This window comes from Pseudophryne corroboree, chromosome 5 (genome assembly GCF_028390025.1).
Source record: "Pseudophryne corroboree isolate aPseCor3 chromosome 5, aPseCor3.hap2, whole genome shotgun sequence".
NCBI classification, from domain to species: domain Eukaryota; kingdom Metazoa; phylum Chordata; class Amphibia; order Anura; family Myobatrachidae; genus Pseudophryne; species Pseudophryne corroboree.
In genome coordinates, this window is record NC_086448.1 from 102,152,408 (window position 1) to 102,169,041 (window position 16,634).

General features: G+C 46.6%; 2 protein-coding genes across 2 annotated transcripts in view; both read right to left on the reverse strand.

Moving 5' to 3' along the window:
* The window catches only part of CUBN (cubilin), a 729,033-nt gene that overhangs the window by 239,150 nt on the left and 473,249 nt on the right, over positions 1 to 16,634 (reverse strand). The gene's annotated exons all lie outside the window — the stretch shown is intronic.
* The window catches only part of LOC134928700 (cubilin-like), a 73,780-nt gene continuing 60,449 nt past the window's right edge, over positions 3,304 to 16,634 (reverse strand). Inside the window, exons 8-12 of the mRNA XM_063924717.1 lie at positions 16,174 to 16,355; positions 13,142 to 13,337; positions 4,621 to 4,767; positions 3,710 to 3,900; positions 3,304 to 3,399 (exon numbers count right to left, since the gene is read on the reverse strand). Coding sequence (XP_063780787.1) covers positions 3,304 to 3,399; positions 3,710 to 3,900; positions 4,621 to 4,767; positions 13,142 to 13,337; positions 16,174 to 16,355 — 812 coding nt within the window. The remainder of the gene's footprint in view (positions 3,400 to 3,709; positions 3,901 to 4,620; positions 4,768 to 13,141; positions 13,338 to 16,173; positions 16,356 to 16,634) is intronic.

A 16,634-nucleotide genomic window follows, 5' to 3' on the forward strand; every position in this document is an offset into this window, starting at 1 on the left:
TTCTTAAAATTGCGACCGATGTATTCGCAATATTGCAAATACTAACTACTTAGCAGTTTCAGAGTAGCTTCAGACTTACTCTGCCTGTGCGATCAGTTCAGTGCTTGTCGTTCCTGTTTGACGTCACAAACACACCCAGCGTTCGCCCAGGCACTCCCACCGTTTCTCCGGCCACTCCTGCGTTTTTTCCGGAAACGGTAGCGTTTTCAGCCACACGCCCCTGAAACGCCGTGTTTCCGCCCAGTAACACCCATTTCCTGTCAATCACATTACGATCGCCGGAGCGATGAAAAAGCCGTGAGTAAAATTACTTTCTACATAGCAAAGTTACTTGGCGCAGTCGCAGTGCGAACATTGCGCATGCGTACTAAGCGGATTTTCATTGCGATGCGATGAAAAATACCGAGCGAACAACTCGGAATGAGGGCCATACTTTTCCTTTAATGCCATTTGCAATGTCACCAATAAAGATATTAAAAAGCACTGGTCCAAGTACAGATCCCTGGGGTACTCCACTGGTAACATTTCCCTCCTGTGAATGCACTCCACTTACCACAACTCTCTGTTTCTATCCTGCAACCAAGATCTTATCCATTCAATAATCCTAGTATCCAATCCCAAATTTCCAAGTTTATTTAGCAGTGTGCGATGTGGAACAGTGTCAAAAGCCTTACTAAAGGCTAGATAAGCTATATCTGCAGCTCCACCTTTATTCATCACTTTAGTCACACAGTCAAAAAAGTCAATAAGATTTGTTTGACATGATCTCCCCCCAGTGAATCCATGCTGTTTGGGATCCTGTAAATTGCTGGATTTGAGATAATCTACAACTCTTTCTTTTAAGAGTGTTTCCATCAATTTCCCTACTACTGATGTAAGACTCACTGGTCTGTAGTTGTTAGCCTCTTCCTTGCTTCCACTTTTGTGCAGTGGGACTACGTTCACTCTTTTCCAGTCCTCTGGAATTACTCCTGTAGCTAATGACTGGTTGAATAATTCTGTCAGTGGTGCTACCAGCACCTCTTTAAGTTCTTTTAGTATCCTTGGATGTATCCCATCTGGCCCCATAGATTTGTCCACTTTCAGCTTTGAGAGTTCTGTTAGGACCTTCTCCTCTGTAAATGTACTTCTTTCATTTTCCTGAATATCCCTCCAACTTAACTGTGGCCCCTTCCCCTCTCTTTCAGTAGTGAATACTGAGCAAAAATAATTATTAAGATTATCTGCTATTACATTTTCTCCCTCAACAAGACTCCCAGTCTCTGTCTTTAGTTTCATAATTCCGCCTTTTGTTTTTCTCCTTTCGCTTATATACCTTAAAAAAGTTTTGCCTCCTTTACCCACTGACTGGGCCATTTTCTCCTCAGCTTGTGCCTTTGCACATCTGATTACCTTCTTAGTCTCCTTCTATCTAATAAGATATATTTCTTTGTCTTCATTATTTTGTGTCTGCTTATATTTCCTAAAAGCCATCTTTTTCCTTTCACAATATTTGCTACTTCTTTCGCAAACCACACTGGTTTTTCCTTTTCCTTGTGTTTTTCCTAACACTTTTGATACAAAGGTCTGTTGCCTTTAATATTGCACTTTTTAATGTTTTTAATGTTTCCCACCTCTCCTGCACTGCTTCCAAGTTCCTCCACTCTGCCAAGGAATTGCTTACACATTTTCCCATCCCTACAAAATGAGCCTTCCTAAAATCCAACACCTTTGTTTTTGTATGGGATGAGTCAATCTCTGTTTTTATGCTGAACCATACTTCTTGATGAGCACTGGATCACAAGTTTTCACCCACTTTTACGTCTGATATTCTGTCTCCATTTGTAAGTATTAAGTCTAATATTGCATCTTTCCGAGTGGGCTCCCTCACCAATTGGTGGTGGGATGCTCCCTGAAGGGAATTTAAAATGTCCCTACTTCTAGTGGAACTAGCAATAGACCCCTCCCAGTTTACATCAGGAAGTTAAAGTCTCCCATGATTATTACCTCTCCTTTTAATGCCATTTTAGTTATGTCCTGCAATAGGTTCTTGTCCAGTTCTTCTTCCTGTCCTGGTGGCCTGTGTATCACGCCAATACGAATAATCGACTTCCCCCTGTTTCTATGGTCACCCAAAGGGCCTCAGTGTTTTTTTCAATACTTTGTATTAAGGTAGTATTTATGCTTTTTTTTTTACATACATTGCTACCCCTCCTCCAGTTTTTCCCATTCTGTCCTTCCTAAATAAAGTATACCCCAGTTGAGTTATGTCCCAGTCGTGATTTTCATTACACCATGACTCTGTAATTGCCACAATATCTAGATCATCCCTTGTCATTATTGCAGTTAGTTCTGGGATTTTATTTCCTAAGCTCCTAGCATTTGCACACATAGCTTTTAGAGTTTTGTTTGTGCTTTTCCTGTTCCTAGCTATTTTCTTCTCTCTACCTATGTTTATTTGGTTTTGATCTGAATTATCTTCTGTTGCTGTGGAGGGTGGTATTCATGTGACCGCCGGTCAGCTGACCGACAGTCACATGACCTCCTCCACCAGCCCGACGGGTCACTGTCCCGATGGTCGGCATGCCGACCAACAGGGACTATTTCCACTCGTGGGTGTCCACGACACCCATAGAGTGGGAATAGAACCCGTGGCGACCGCAGGTCGCCACCGTGCCCGCAGCGTGGCGAGCGCAGCGAGCCCGCAAGGGGCTTGCTGCACTCGCCCCTCCCCGCCGGGATCCCGGCGTCGGTATGCTGCCGGGATCCCGGCGTCGGTAAGCTGACCGGCGGTCAGGAGACCGCCGGTCAGCCGTACTACACCCTGTCGATATGCTTCCTATTTCCTTTGCCTGCAGAAACAATACCTCTGTGTTGGGGGAGCAGATTGCTTTATTCCTATTTGGTTCACTGTCCCCCTCTGTTAGTTTAAATAGTTCTTGATGAAGCATCCAAACTGTTCAGTAAGTATTCTCATTCCCCTTGAAGATGGGTGCAGGCCATCACTTTTGTATAAGCTCCTATCTTGCCAGATGGTGTGACTATGGCCTATAAAATCCAAATCTCTCCTCCTTGCACCATGTCCTTAACCAAACATTGAAGTTTCTGATGCAATGAGTTCTGTCTTCCCCTCTGTGTACTGGCAATACTTCTGAAAAAGTCACAGTGGTTGCCACCTGTTTCAGAGCAGTCCCTAACTTCCTAAATTCATCTTTTATGGCCATGAGTTCAGCATTAGCCTTAATGTTACGATTAGTGATGGTAGCCTTAGGAGGTAGAGGTGGAGTAGCAGAGAGAAATAAGTTAAAGGAGAGCAGGTGGTGGTCAGAAAGGGGAGTTGGAGAAAGCAGAAATATCACAGCGGTGAGTGAAGACCTGATCCAATGAGCTCCAATTCCCATGGGAGGGGGAAGAGGCCCACTAGGAGAGACCGAGCAAAGATATAAGATTAGGGAGTTTAGAGGCAGGGGATTCTGTGGGGCAATGAATTGGGATGTTGAAATAACCTAAGATAATGGAGGGAATGTCAGAAGAGAGGAAGAAAGGAAGCAGAGTTGTCAAGGAATTTGGAGAGAATACCAGTTATCTCCCTTTTTTTTTTCTTCAGATAACTTTATAAAATATTCCCCTAAATACCTAAGCACGAGACTTGTACGCTCTTAATTCACTTTTAGGGAACATTTATAAACTGACTTCTTCTGATTATAACAAGCGTTGCATTTGGGCTTACCTCTATGTAGTCCCCACTGTGACAAGCAGCATCATTGTTTTGTATTTCAAATGTTTGCTCAAAATGCACGGCAACTGTGAAGCCAGCAGTGACCACCACGTGCCAGGTACAGTTCTGGCTGGGCGCGTAGTTTTCTGGGTAATTTGGTGAAGTTATCAGCCCCCTATTTGCATGTAAATATCCACCACAGCCTAAATGAAGTGAAGGATTGTGTTATTATTAAAATGTCACTGGCAGGGAAGCGAATTTCAGATGAAAGAACAAGTGATGGGAAGTAAAATAAAATATTTAATACAAACAACCCCCCCCCCCACTTCGCACAGGTCTACACGCCACAAAACAATACAATTTTTCGGCACCAAGTCACACACATCCAGCTGCAAGTGGTGTGTTTGAGCTGTGCACTAATTTAATGGCTCGTTGCATTGCACATGCATTGCTAAGATAACACAAGATCCAGTCACAAAGCATATAATCTTCATACACAGTCAGCCAGAAGTTTCAAAAGGAGCGTCCTGGAGCCCACTGGTGGCAATGAATGTGGGGCAGATGGGGCCCTTACTGAACAATATTATGGGTAGGGGAAGGTGGCTGCTTGGACCACTGGCTTCCTATTGGCCCACATGGTCACACCCCTCCTGGGCTGCCTGTACAGAACTGGCTTTGGTTATTGTTTAGGGTGTTCCGTGAGATACCACATGAATAGTCTGCAGGCACATGCGCACTGTCAGCTTTAGCAAAGGCGCAGCCTATGGGTGAGACCCTACTGCACAAAGGTGCCTTCTGCAGCCCTGTATGCAGCCTATGAATTCACTAAGAACATCTAAGTAACAAATCACTCCATGGGTTAATGGCTGCCTTCACTATGTGATCTGTAAAAACTTATACTGAATAATACAACAAAACTTTACTTTTATGATAAGATGCATTAAAGCCTCCTCCAGAAACACTTGTATCGGAGGAAAAGACCAGGAACATGCTATCTCCAGATGATCGGATCGGCCCCGGAGCCTCTCTGCCACAGACAACAGCAAGTTCTGGTGCAAGGTTGTTGTCTCCTAAAAAACAAGGATAGAAATAGCATTAATAATAATAATAATAATAATAATAATACTAGTACATTCTCTGCTGTAAATTACAGGGTTATTATAAGTCTGACAACTGAAAGTCTTAATAAAATATTTTCTAAATAAAATATTTTTCTTTTTAAACATAATGTTGTAAATGTTCTAACTTTCCTTTTTTATTATTATTATTATTATTATCCTTTATTTATATGGCGCCACAAGGGATCCGCAGCACCCATTACACAGTACATAATAAAATGAGCAAACAAGAAAACCGCACTTACAGTACATGACAAAATAGGACCGGTATATTAAACCCGCAGTTAGGTGCCATCAAAGGGAGTATGGAGTATAAGATAGTGTAAGTAAGAAAAGGAAAGGCACATGAGGAAAGAAGTCCCTGCTCTTGTGAGCTTACAATCTAAAAGGTGAGGGGCTAACAGACCAGAGTGACACAGAAGGGGTAGACAGTGAGCATAGACAAGAGGGTTAGGAGGAGAGATGACAGGGTTTGGTGAAGAAGTGGGTCTTCAGAGCCCGTTTGAAGTTTTGTAGAGAGGTGGAGAGTCGGATGGGGAGAGGTAGAGCATTCCAAAGATAGGGAGCAGCACGTGCAAAATCTTGTAGGTAGGAGTGGGAGGAGGTAATTAGTTGGCAAGACAGACGGCGTGCATTAGCAGAGCGAAGAGGATGGGTGGGAATGTAAAGAGAGATAAGGTCAGAGATGTGTAAGAGGGAGAAGAGTGGGTGAGGGCTTTGTAGGTGAGTGTGAGAAGCTTGAATTGGATTCTGAATAGGAAAGGTAGCCAGTGAAGGTCCTGCAAGAGAGGGGATGTGGATGTAGTACGTTTGGTGAGGAAGAAGAGACGGGCAGCAGCATTGAGGATAGATTGAAGTGGAGAGAGGCATTTTTGAGAGAGGCCAGATAGGAGGAGATTGCAGTAGTCCAATGTGGAGATGACCAGTGAGTGGATGAGGGTCTTAGTGCATCCTGGGTGAGGAAGGGTCTAATCCAAGAGATGTTTTTGAGATGGAAATGACAGGATTTTGAGAGGTACTGAATGTGTAGTTTGAAGGAGTCAAGGATTACTCCAAGACATCGCACTTGGAGGCTAGAGGAGATAGTTGTGCCATCAATGGATAATGAAATTGTGGGAGGTGAGGTTATGCGGGAGGGAGAGAAGATGATCAGCTCAGTCTTAGACATGTTAAGTTTAAGAAAGCGCTGGGACATCCAGGAGGAGATAGCAGAGAGACAGTTGGAGATACGAGTGAGGAGAGCAGGGGAGAGGTCAGGGGAGGAAAGGTAGATTTGCACTATACTGCTCCATGATGTATGGATAATGGGTACAAGGTGACCCACACCACAGACTCCGCACTGAGTACAGATGCCATAGTGTGCCTGTAGATGCCCCCTCCCCAAGTTCAATCTGTCAGTGGCGCCACTTTCTGAATGATATATCTGGAAAGATGGTGCTGGCTGGCGTAGCTGATAATAAATACTCGTGCCATCATCCGCGTGTGCGCCAAATTCTCAAAATATACACAGAAGGTGCCATGGGCAGAAAGAGCAAGGAAGGTGTGGGGGTGGGGGGTGGCTTGGAGCCCCTGATTATCATACTTCTCATTTTCTCTGTTACTTCATATAATAAGACTGTATCATTTCATACCGTCTCTGATGACGAGCCTATCATAGTTACATGTGCCGTGGGCCTCTATATCCACATACAGGAGATTCAGCTCCACTGTGGATTCTGGAGACCTGATGACCCAGGTGCACATGAGGTTTGGAGCGTACTGATTGGGCCATCCAGGTGAGAAGACAAATAAAGGTGTTTCTCCGGTTCTCAAAACTCCTCCGCATGCACCTAAAATGCCGTATGAGAGAATTAACTCATTACAGATATATTGCTATATAACACGCAGGTAATGATTATGAATGCCACACATCCGTATTCCCAGTTCCTACGTTCGGAGCTGCCCCTGTGTTTGAGCTTGCGTGCCCAGTTGGAAATACGCATGGGAGTAAGAGTAATGCCGCTGCTAGGCTCCATACACTTCTTAAAAAAATCAAAAAATAAGAATTTACTTACCGATAATTCTATTTCTCGGAGTCCGTAGTGGATGCTGGGGTTCCTGAAAGGACCATGGGGAATAGCGGCTCCGCAGGAGACAGGGCACAAAAAAGTAAAGCTTTACTAGGTCAGGTGGTGTGCACTGGCTCCTCCCCCCATGACCCCCCTCCAGACTCCAGTTAGGTACCGTGCCCGGACGAGCATACACAATAAGGGAGGCATTTTGAATCCCGGGTAAGACTCATACCAGCCACACCAATCACACCGTACAACTTGTGATCTAAACCCAGTTAACAGTATGACAACAGAAAGGGCCTCTTAAAGATGGCTCCTTAACAATAACCCGAATTAGTTAACAATAACTATGTACAAGTATTGCAGATAATCCGCACTTGGGATGGGCGCCCAGCATCCACTACGGACTCCGAGAAATAGAATTATCGGTAAGTAAATTCTTATTTTCTCTATCGTCCTAAGTGGATGCTGGGGTTCCTGAAAGGACCATGGGGATTATACCAAAGCTCCCAAACGGGCGGGAGAGTGCGGATGACTCTGCAGCACCGAATGAGAGAACTCCAGGTCCTCCTTTGCCAGGGTATCAAATTTGTAAAATTTTACAAACGTGTTCTCCCCCGACCACGTAGCTGCTCGGCAGAGTTGTAATGCCGAGACCCCTCGGGCAGCCGCCCAAGATGAGCCCACCTTCCTTGTGGAGTGGGCTTTTACAGTTTTAGGCTGTGGCAGGCCTGCCACAGAATGTGCAAGTTGAATTGTGTTACAAATCCAACGAGCAATCGACTGCTTAGAAGCAGGTGCGCCCAACTTGTTGGGTGCATACAATATAAACAGCGAGTCAGATTTTCTGACTCCAGCCGTCCTTGCAATGTATATTTTTAAGGCTCTGACAACGTCCAACAACTTGGAGTCCTCCAAGTCGCTAGTGGCCGCAGGCACCACAATAGGTTGGTTCAGATGAAATGCTGATACCACTTTAGGGAGAAAATGCGGACGAGTCCGCAGTTCTGCCCTATCCGAATGGAAGATTAGATAAGGACTTTTATAAGATAAAGCCGCCAATTCAGATACTCTCCTGGCAGAGGCCAGGGCTAGTAACATAGTCACTTTCAATGTGAGATATTTCAAATCCACCTTTTTCAATGGTTCAAACCAATGGGATTTGAGGAAATCTAAAACTACATTTAGATCCCACGGTGCCACCGGAGGCACCACAGGAGGCTGTATATGCAGTACTCCCTTGACAAAAGTCTGGACCTCAGGGACAGAGGCCAATTCTTTTTGGAAGAATATTGACAGGGCCGAAATTTGAACCTTAATGGATCCCAATTTGAGACCCATAGATAATCCTGATTGCAGGAAATGTAGGAAACGACCCAGTTGGAATTCCTCCGTCGGAACCTTCCGATCCTCGCACCACGCTACATATTTTCGCCAAATGCGGTGATAATGTTTCACGGTGACTTCCTTCCGTGCCTTAATCAAGGTAGGAATGACTTCTTCTGGAATGCCTTTCCCTTTTAGGATCTGGCGTTCAACCGCCATGCCGTCAAACGCAGCCGCGGTAAGTCTTGAAAAAGACAGGGACCCTGCTGTAGCAGGTCCCTTCTCAGAGGTAGAGGCCACGGTTCGTCCGTGAGCATCTCTTGAAGTTCCGGATACCAAGTCCTTCTCGGCCAATCCGGAACCACTAGTATTGTTCTTACTCTTCTTTGCCGTATGATCTTCAATACCTTTGGTATGAGCGGCAGAGGAGGAAACACATACACTGACTGGTACACCCAAGGAGTTACCAGTGCGTCCACAGCTATTGCCTGTGGATCTCTTGACCTGGTGCAATATTTGTCCAGTTTCTTGTTGAGGCGAGACGCCATCATGTCTACAATTGGTCTTTCCCAACGGTCTATTAACATGTTGAAGACTTCTGGATGTAGACCCCACTCTCCCGGATGAAGATCGTGTCTGCTGAGGAAGTCTGCTTCCCAGTTGTCCACGCCCGGGATGAACACTGCTGACAGTGCTATCACGTGATTCTCCGCCCAGCGAAGAATCTTGGCAGCTTCTGCCATTGCACTCCTGCTTCTTGTGCCGCCCTGCCTGTTTACATGGGCGACCGCCGTGATGTTGTCCGACTGAATCAACACCGGCTTTCCTTGCAGGAGAAGTTCCGCCTGGCTTAGAGCATTGTAGATTGCTCTTAGTTCCAGAATGTTTATGTGAAGAGACTTTTCCAGACTCGTCCATACTCCCTGGAAGTTTCTTCCTTGTGTGACTGCTCCCCAGCCTCTCAGGCTGGCGTCCGTGGTCACCAGGATCCAATCCTGAATGCCGAATCTGCGGCCTTCTAATAGGTGAGCCTTCTGCAACCACCACAGAAGTGACACCCTTGTCTTTGGTGACAGGGTTATTCGCAGGTGCATCTGCAGATGCGACCCTGACCATTTGTCCAACAGATCCCTTTGGAATATTCTTGCATGGAATCTGCCGAATGGAATTGCTTCGTAAGAAGCCACCATTTTTCCCAGGACTCTTGTGCATTGATGTACTGACACTTTTCCTGGTTTTAGGAGGTTCCTGACCAGATCGGATAACTCCTTGGCTTTTTCCTCTGGAAGGAAAACCTTTTTCTGAACCGTGTCCAGAATCATTCCTAGGAACAGCAGACGAGTTGTCGGGATTAAATGGGATTTTGGAATATTCAGAATCCACCCGTGTTGTCTTAGCACCTCTTGAGATAGTGCTAAAGCTGTCTCCAGCTGTTCTCTGGACCTTGCCCTTATTAGGAGATCGTCCAAGTATGGGATAACTAATACGCCTTTTCTTCGAAGAAGAATCATCATCTCGGCCATTACCTTGGTAAAGACCCGAGGCGCCGTGGACAATCCGAACGGCAGCGTCTGAAACTGATAGTGACAGTTTTGAACAATGAACCTGAGGTACCCCTGGTGTGCGGGGTAAATCGGAACGTGTAGATACGCATCCTTGATGTCCAAGGATACCATAAAGTCCCCTTCTTCCAGGTTCGCTATCACTGCTCTGAGTGACTCCATCTTGAACTTGAACTTTTTTATGTAGAGGTTCAAGGACTTCAGATTTAGAATAGGCCTTACCGAGCCATCCGGCTTCGGTACCACAAATAGAGTGGAATAATACCCCTTTCCTTGTTGTAATAGGGGTACTTTGACTATCACCTGCTGAGCGTACAGCTTGTGAATGGCTTCCAACACCCTCTCCCTTTCGGAAGAGACGGTTGGTAAGGCAGACTTCAGGAAACGATGAGGAGGATCCGTCTCTAATTCCAACCTGTACCCCTGAGATATTATCTGCAGGATCCAGGGGTCTACCTGCGAGTGAGCCCACTGCGCGCTGTAATTTTTGAGACGGCCCCCCACTGTCCCCGAGTCCGCTTGAGAGGCCCCAGCGTCATGCTGAGGTTTTTGCAGGAGCCGGGGAGGGCTTCTGTTCCTGGGAAGGAGCTGCCTGTTGGTGTCTCTTCCCTCTTCCTCTGCCTCGTGGCAGGTACGACAAGCCCTTTGCTCTCTTATTTTTGTAGGAGCGAAAAGGCTGCGGTTGAAAGGTCGGTGCCTTTCTCTGTTGGGGAGTGACTTGAGGTAAAAAAGTGGATTTCCCGGCAGTAGCCGTGGCCACCAAGTCTGATAGACCAACTCCAAATAACTCCTCCCCTTTATACGGCAAAACCTCCATGTGACGTTTTGAATCCGCATCGCCTGTCCACTGTCGTGTCCATAAGGCTCTTCTGGCTGAAATGGACATAGCACTCACCCGAGATGCCAGTGTGCAAATATCCCTCTGTGCATCACGCATATAGATAAATGCATCCTTTATTTGTTCTAACGACAGTAAAACATTGTCCCTATCTAGGGTATCAATATTTTCAATCAGGGATTCTGACCAAACTACTCCAGCACTGCACATCCAGGCAGTTGCTATAGCTGGTCGTAGTATAACACCTGCATGTGTGTATATATTCTTTTGAATAACTTCCATCTTTCTATCTGATGGATCCTTAAGTGCGGCCGTCTCAGGAGAGGGTAACGCCACTTGTTTGGATAAGCGTGTGAGCGCCTTGTCCACCTTAGGGGGTGTTTCCCAGCGCGCCCTAACCTCTGGCGGGAAAGGGTATAATGCCAATAACTTTTTTGAAATTATCAACTTTTTATCAGGAGCAACCCACGCTTCATCACACACGTCATTTAATTCTTCTGATTCAGGAAAAACTGTTTGTAGTTTTTTCACACCATACATAATACCCTGTTTTACGGTATCTGTAGTATCAGCTAAATGTAACGTCTCCTTCATTGCCAAAATCATATAACGTGTGGCCCTACTGGAAAATACGTTTGAATTTCTACCGTCGTCACTGGAATCAGTGCCCGTGTCTGGGTCTGTGTCGACCGACTGAGGCAAAGGGCGTTTTACAGCCCCTGACGGTGTTTGAGGCGCCTGGACAGGCATTAATTGATTGTCCGGCCGCCTCATGTCCTCAACTGACTGTTTAAGGGAAGATAAACCATCACGTAATTCCACAAATAAAGGCATCCATTCTGGTGTCGACCCCCTGGGGGGTGACATCTGCATATTTGGCAATTGCTCCGCCTCCACACCAATATCGTCCTCATACATGTCGACACCACGTACCGACACACACCGCAAACTCACAGGGAATGCTCTAATGAAGACAGGACCCACTAGCCCTTTTGGGGAGACAGAGGGAGAGTCTGCCAGCACACACCACAAAGCGCTATATATACAAGGGATATCCTTATATTAAGTGCTCCCTTATAGCTGCTTTAATATATATATATATATAGCCATTAATGTGCCCCCCCTCTCTGTTTTACCCTGTTTCTGTAGTGCAGTGCAGGGGAGAGACCTGGGAGCCGTTCTGACCAGCGGAGCTGTGACAGAAAATGGCGCCGTGTGCTGAGGAGATAGGCCCCGCCCCTTTTTCGGCGGGTTCTTCTCCCGCTATTTTTCCAGTCAGGCAGGGGTTAAATATCTCCATATAGCCCCTATGGGCTATATGTGAGGTATTTTTAGCCTTGTATAAGGTTTATATTTGCCTCTCAGAGCGCCCCCCCCCAGCGCTCTGCACCCTCAGTGACTGCCCAGTGAAGTGTGCTGAGAGGAAAATGGCGCACAGCTGCAGTGCTGTGCGCTACCTTATGAAGACTGAGGAGTCTTCAGCCGCCGGTTTCCGGACCTCTTCACGCTTCAGCATCTGCAAGGGGGTCGGCGGCGCGGCTCCGGGACCGGACTCCACGGCTGGGCCTGTGTTCGATCCCTCTGGAGCTAATGGTGTCCAGTAGCCAAGCAGCAAATCCACTCTGCATGCAGGTGAGTTTACTACTTTCCCCCTAAGTCCCACGTTGCAGTGATCCTGTTGCCAGCAGGACTCACTGTAAAGAAAAAAACCTAAACTAAACTTTCTCTAAGCAGCTCTTTAGGAGAGCCACCTAGATTGCACCCTTCTCGTTCGGGCACAAAATCTAACTGGAGTCTGGAGGGGGGTCATGGGGGGAGGAGCCAGTGCACACCACCTGACCTAGTAAAGCTTTACTTTTTTGTGCCCTGTCTCCTGCGGAGCCGCTATTCCCCATGGTCCTTTCAGGAACCCCAGCATCCACTTAGGACGATAGAGAAACTACTTTTACTCCCAAAACGCTGCTCATTGGGCCTGATTCGTAGTAGTATGCTAATGTAGCCACAGATGCGATTTTTGACTCAGAGATAAGTGGGAAAATATTCTCCTGTAACAGCCCCTGGGATTTGTATAGAGACACCCATCGGAGCCTTTGCAGCATCTACGCAGATCAGGCAAACATCAAACAACAAACCAGACACCGGAGACGTGTTTCCTGCATACGGGATTGCAGCTTGCCAGCTGATACGCACCCCGAAAACAGTCCCGTCATGCCCATATTTTTGCCTCCACTCCCCATTACCTCCCTGTCAATAACTTGTGAGTCAATCCACACTGCGACTGTAATCGTTATTCGATTGCTGTACGTGTGCAATGCAGCAGTGACGTATGCGCAAACCAATTAATTTCATGAACCATTGACAGTCTCAAGCAATTGATGTCTGAAACAGGTGATGTGGCATACAATTCGTTTCTCACTAGATGACAGTTTTGCTTTCCTGAGATATAAGAGATGAATAGATACGTCATTCTGCAGCGTATTTTCCACATTTAGGCGAGGAAGGACAAAGCTGCGATTGTCTGATGCTGAATACCCCCCTAAGTGTTATACCTTGCGTAATATTAGGCACTGGTCCGGGTGATATGTCGATTGCCGTCCATTCCAACAGGAAACCCTTTTTCCTTATAGTGCTGTCACTTGTAAACTGAACTGTTGCAGAGCTGCCAGAGGAGAAGAGGGAAGGAGGCTCCATAACTCCACAATATGTGCCAATTACGTGATAGTGAATGTCTGGTCCATCGTATATCTGCCAATAATGCATGCAACACAAGCAATTAAACTCTTATGCAGATCCAGCAATTCTCAGCAGCAAATGTAAAGCAGATTCTGAATCAGGTGCACCTTGCGGATTTCAGCAGAACGCACATGAGGAAAAGAAAGAAATCAGCGACTGAACATGGGCTAACTGACGAAGATTGCGTCTGCGAACGCATTGATCCGTCAACTGACAGACTGCACTTTCCGTAAAATGGGCATACCTGGGCGGTAAATGGGCAGTGTCCTTGGAATCGCAAGCAGTGGCAGAACTACCGCCAGTGCAAGCTGTGCCTTACACTGGGGCCCGCCACTGTGAAGGGTCCCAAAGCCAGCGGCATGTAATGAGTCAAGGTGACTCATTACATGACGCTGTGTGCTGCGGGCCACCGCCGTCCGCCGAGGAGAGAGGAGCGCAGCAGCCACGGGGGGTGGGGGGTGGGGAGGAGGAGCAGGGAGGTGGAGGAGGGAGCCGCAGCAGCGCTATGTAATTGGTGGAGGCGCTGCTGCAGCTGTCCCTCTTCTTCACCATAGGCTGTCCTCTGCCGCTGTGAATGCTGGGAAGCGCATCCCAGCATTCACAGCGGCGGAAGGCAGCCTATGGTGAAGGAGAGGGACAGCTGCAGCTGCGCCTCCACCAATTACACTGCGCTGCTGTGGCTCCAGTCCCCCTCCCCACTCCTCCTTCTCCCCTGCCCTGGATCTGCCAGAAGCTGCTGCACCGAGGAGCCTGACTGCCAGTGGAGACAATAAGTATAATCTATTCTTTCTTTCTTTCTTTCTTTCTATTCTGTCTGTCTGCCTTAATGTGTAAAAAGGGGGACGCTGTCTGCCGTAAGGTGTAAAAAGGGGGACGCTGTCTGCCGTAATGTGTAAAAAGGGGACGCTGTCTGCCATTATGTGTAAAAAAGGAGACGCTGTCTGCCGTTATGTGTAAAAAAGGGGACGCTGTCTGCCGTAATGTGTAAAAAAGGGGACGCTGTCTGCCGTAATGTGTAAAAAGGGGAATCTGTCTGCCGTAATGTGTAAAAAGGGTACGCTGTCTGCCGTTATGTGTAAAAAAAGGACGCTGTCTGCCGTAATGTGTAAAAAAGGGGACGCTGTCTGCCGTAATGTGTAAAAAGGGGAATCTGTCTGCCGTAATGTGTAAAAAGGATACGCTGTCTGCCGTAATGTGTAAAAAGGGGATGCTGTCTGCCATAATGTGTAAAAAGGGGACGCTGCCTGCCGTAATGTGTAAAAAGGGGAATCTGTCCGCCATAAGGTGTAAAAGGGGCTCTACCTGGTGTAGTGGAGCTACTGTGCAGCGTAATTTGAATAATGGAGACTACTGTGCACCGTTATTTGAATTGGTATTATTACCCCTTCCCCACGAAGCCACGCCCCTATATTTTTTGGCCGTGCCGTAGGCGCGCACTGCCCCTGTTTTACATAGAGGGGGGGGCTACGATGCCGTTTCTTGCACACAGCGCTAAAATCTCTAGTTACGGCACTGTTGCTAGGTATCCATTTCTCTGGCCCTGAGTAGGTTCCCCTCACCAGATCCTCTCCAGGGGTGATGGGGTGGACTTGGATGGGATGAGGTGGGGGGTGGGGGGGCAAAGCATTTTGTCGCACCTGGGCCCACCGCTCGCTAGTTCCGCCACTGATCGCAAGGATCATGGGAGTGTCATGGGAGGGCAATCCAACTTCTAAGCAAGCATTGCTAAATAGGTCTGATAAATGGCAGCTAAACACTGCAAAATGAATCAGGGGGGGGAAGTCTTTTTTAATATTTAATAGGCCCCTATGTATTTTAAAACTGAAGATTGATAATTGTGATGCATCTAATTAGAAATTGTAATGTTATTGTATTTATTATTTGCTTCACTATATAATTTGTAATGACGTGGCACTGGCACATCTGGTGTATGCTAGGAGCTTATACTGCAATTTATTTCTCCATTTGTACAGCAAACACGTCCAACTCCACACCAACCACCCCAATTTTCCCAGCACATTCCCAATTTGTGAAGTGGCTGCGTTTCATCTCATAGTGGTTGAGCTTGGCACATCGGTGCGTGAGGCCTATTTTGGCCTGATTGGCTTGTGTAAATGTTGGGAAGTATGTTCTACGTGAGCGCCTAAATACTAATTTGCAATAAACCACAACACTCGTATACTTTCTTTAATTGTCTCACTTACACCAGAATCAAACCAAACTACTGCTTGGTTACTGTTGGTATTGAATAAACTACACAGAAACAGGGGCAGAGAGGGGGGAGGGTACCCTGGGCTTGTCAAAGAGGTGTAGCTATGTATTCAGTATGATATCCCGGCTATACCAGCGGCAAGCACAGCGTGTCCCCTTGCGTGCTCGGTGCGTTTTGGGCCCAGTGGTGACCTTCGGTTATATTATCCCTCAGGTGGTGGTGTGGACCCCCACCCGAGTGGGGATTTCAGCCGGCGGTCGGAATCCCGCACGCCGGTATTTCACCGGGTGTCGGGATTCCGGCATCGGTATCCTGACAGCCAGCAAATTGAATGCCTCCCGTAGATACACCCCCATCATGTGGCTGTTACACCCTCTTTAGCAAAGTGCCACCATGAGCATCTATGGATAAGGCCGGAGATTTACAACGCGCTGTGGCCCTGAACCCCCCCACCGCCACATGCCATGGGACAGATAATTCTCTTGGTAGCCCTGCCCGGATTAAATGCCCACTTACAACAGTTTCTATTCAACAATATTACTTTAAAAAAAAAAATATTAATAGGATCAGAAAAGTTGATGATAAAAGTTTCCTACTGTAATTGAAAATAACTATAGTCTGATGTAAAGAACATACTCGCAACTTGTCAGAACTGCAAGTTGTGTGGCCTTCAATGTCCATCTCCAAAATTCTAATCTCAATGATCCGTCCTGACTCCACATTAATTCTCCACACGTAGTTAGAATGATGTGGATACTGCCTGGGCCATAAGGGAGACGCAATTTGCCCGTAGGTTCCTTCTATATTGTTTCCAAACACTATTGGGAAGAAAACACAAATGTCATGGCAGCAATCTGCAAAAGGTGAGTCCCAAAATCACAAGTCAGATACTAAGGGATGCTGTCTATCATTTCTATATTGCCTTTTAGAAAGTGATAGTCAGTATCTGATTGGTTGCTATGGGCAACATCACCAATTCTCTGTTTTAGAAGCTTTAGTAAATTTACCCCTAAGAATATTAAGGCTTGTAAATAAACTGTAGATTTATCAAAACACCAATTTCATTGTTAGGAAAACCTAAAGTCTCAAGTATTCCA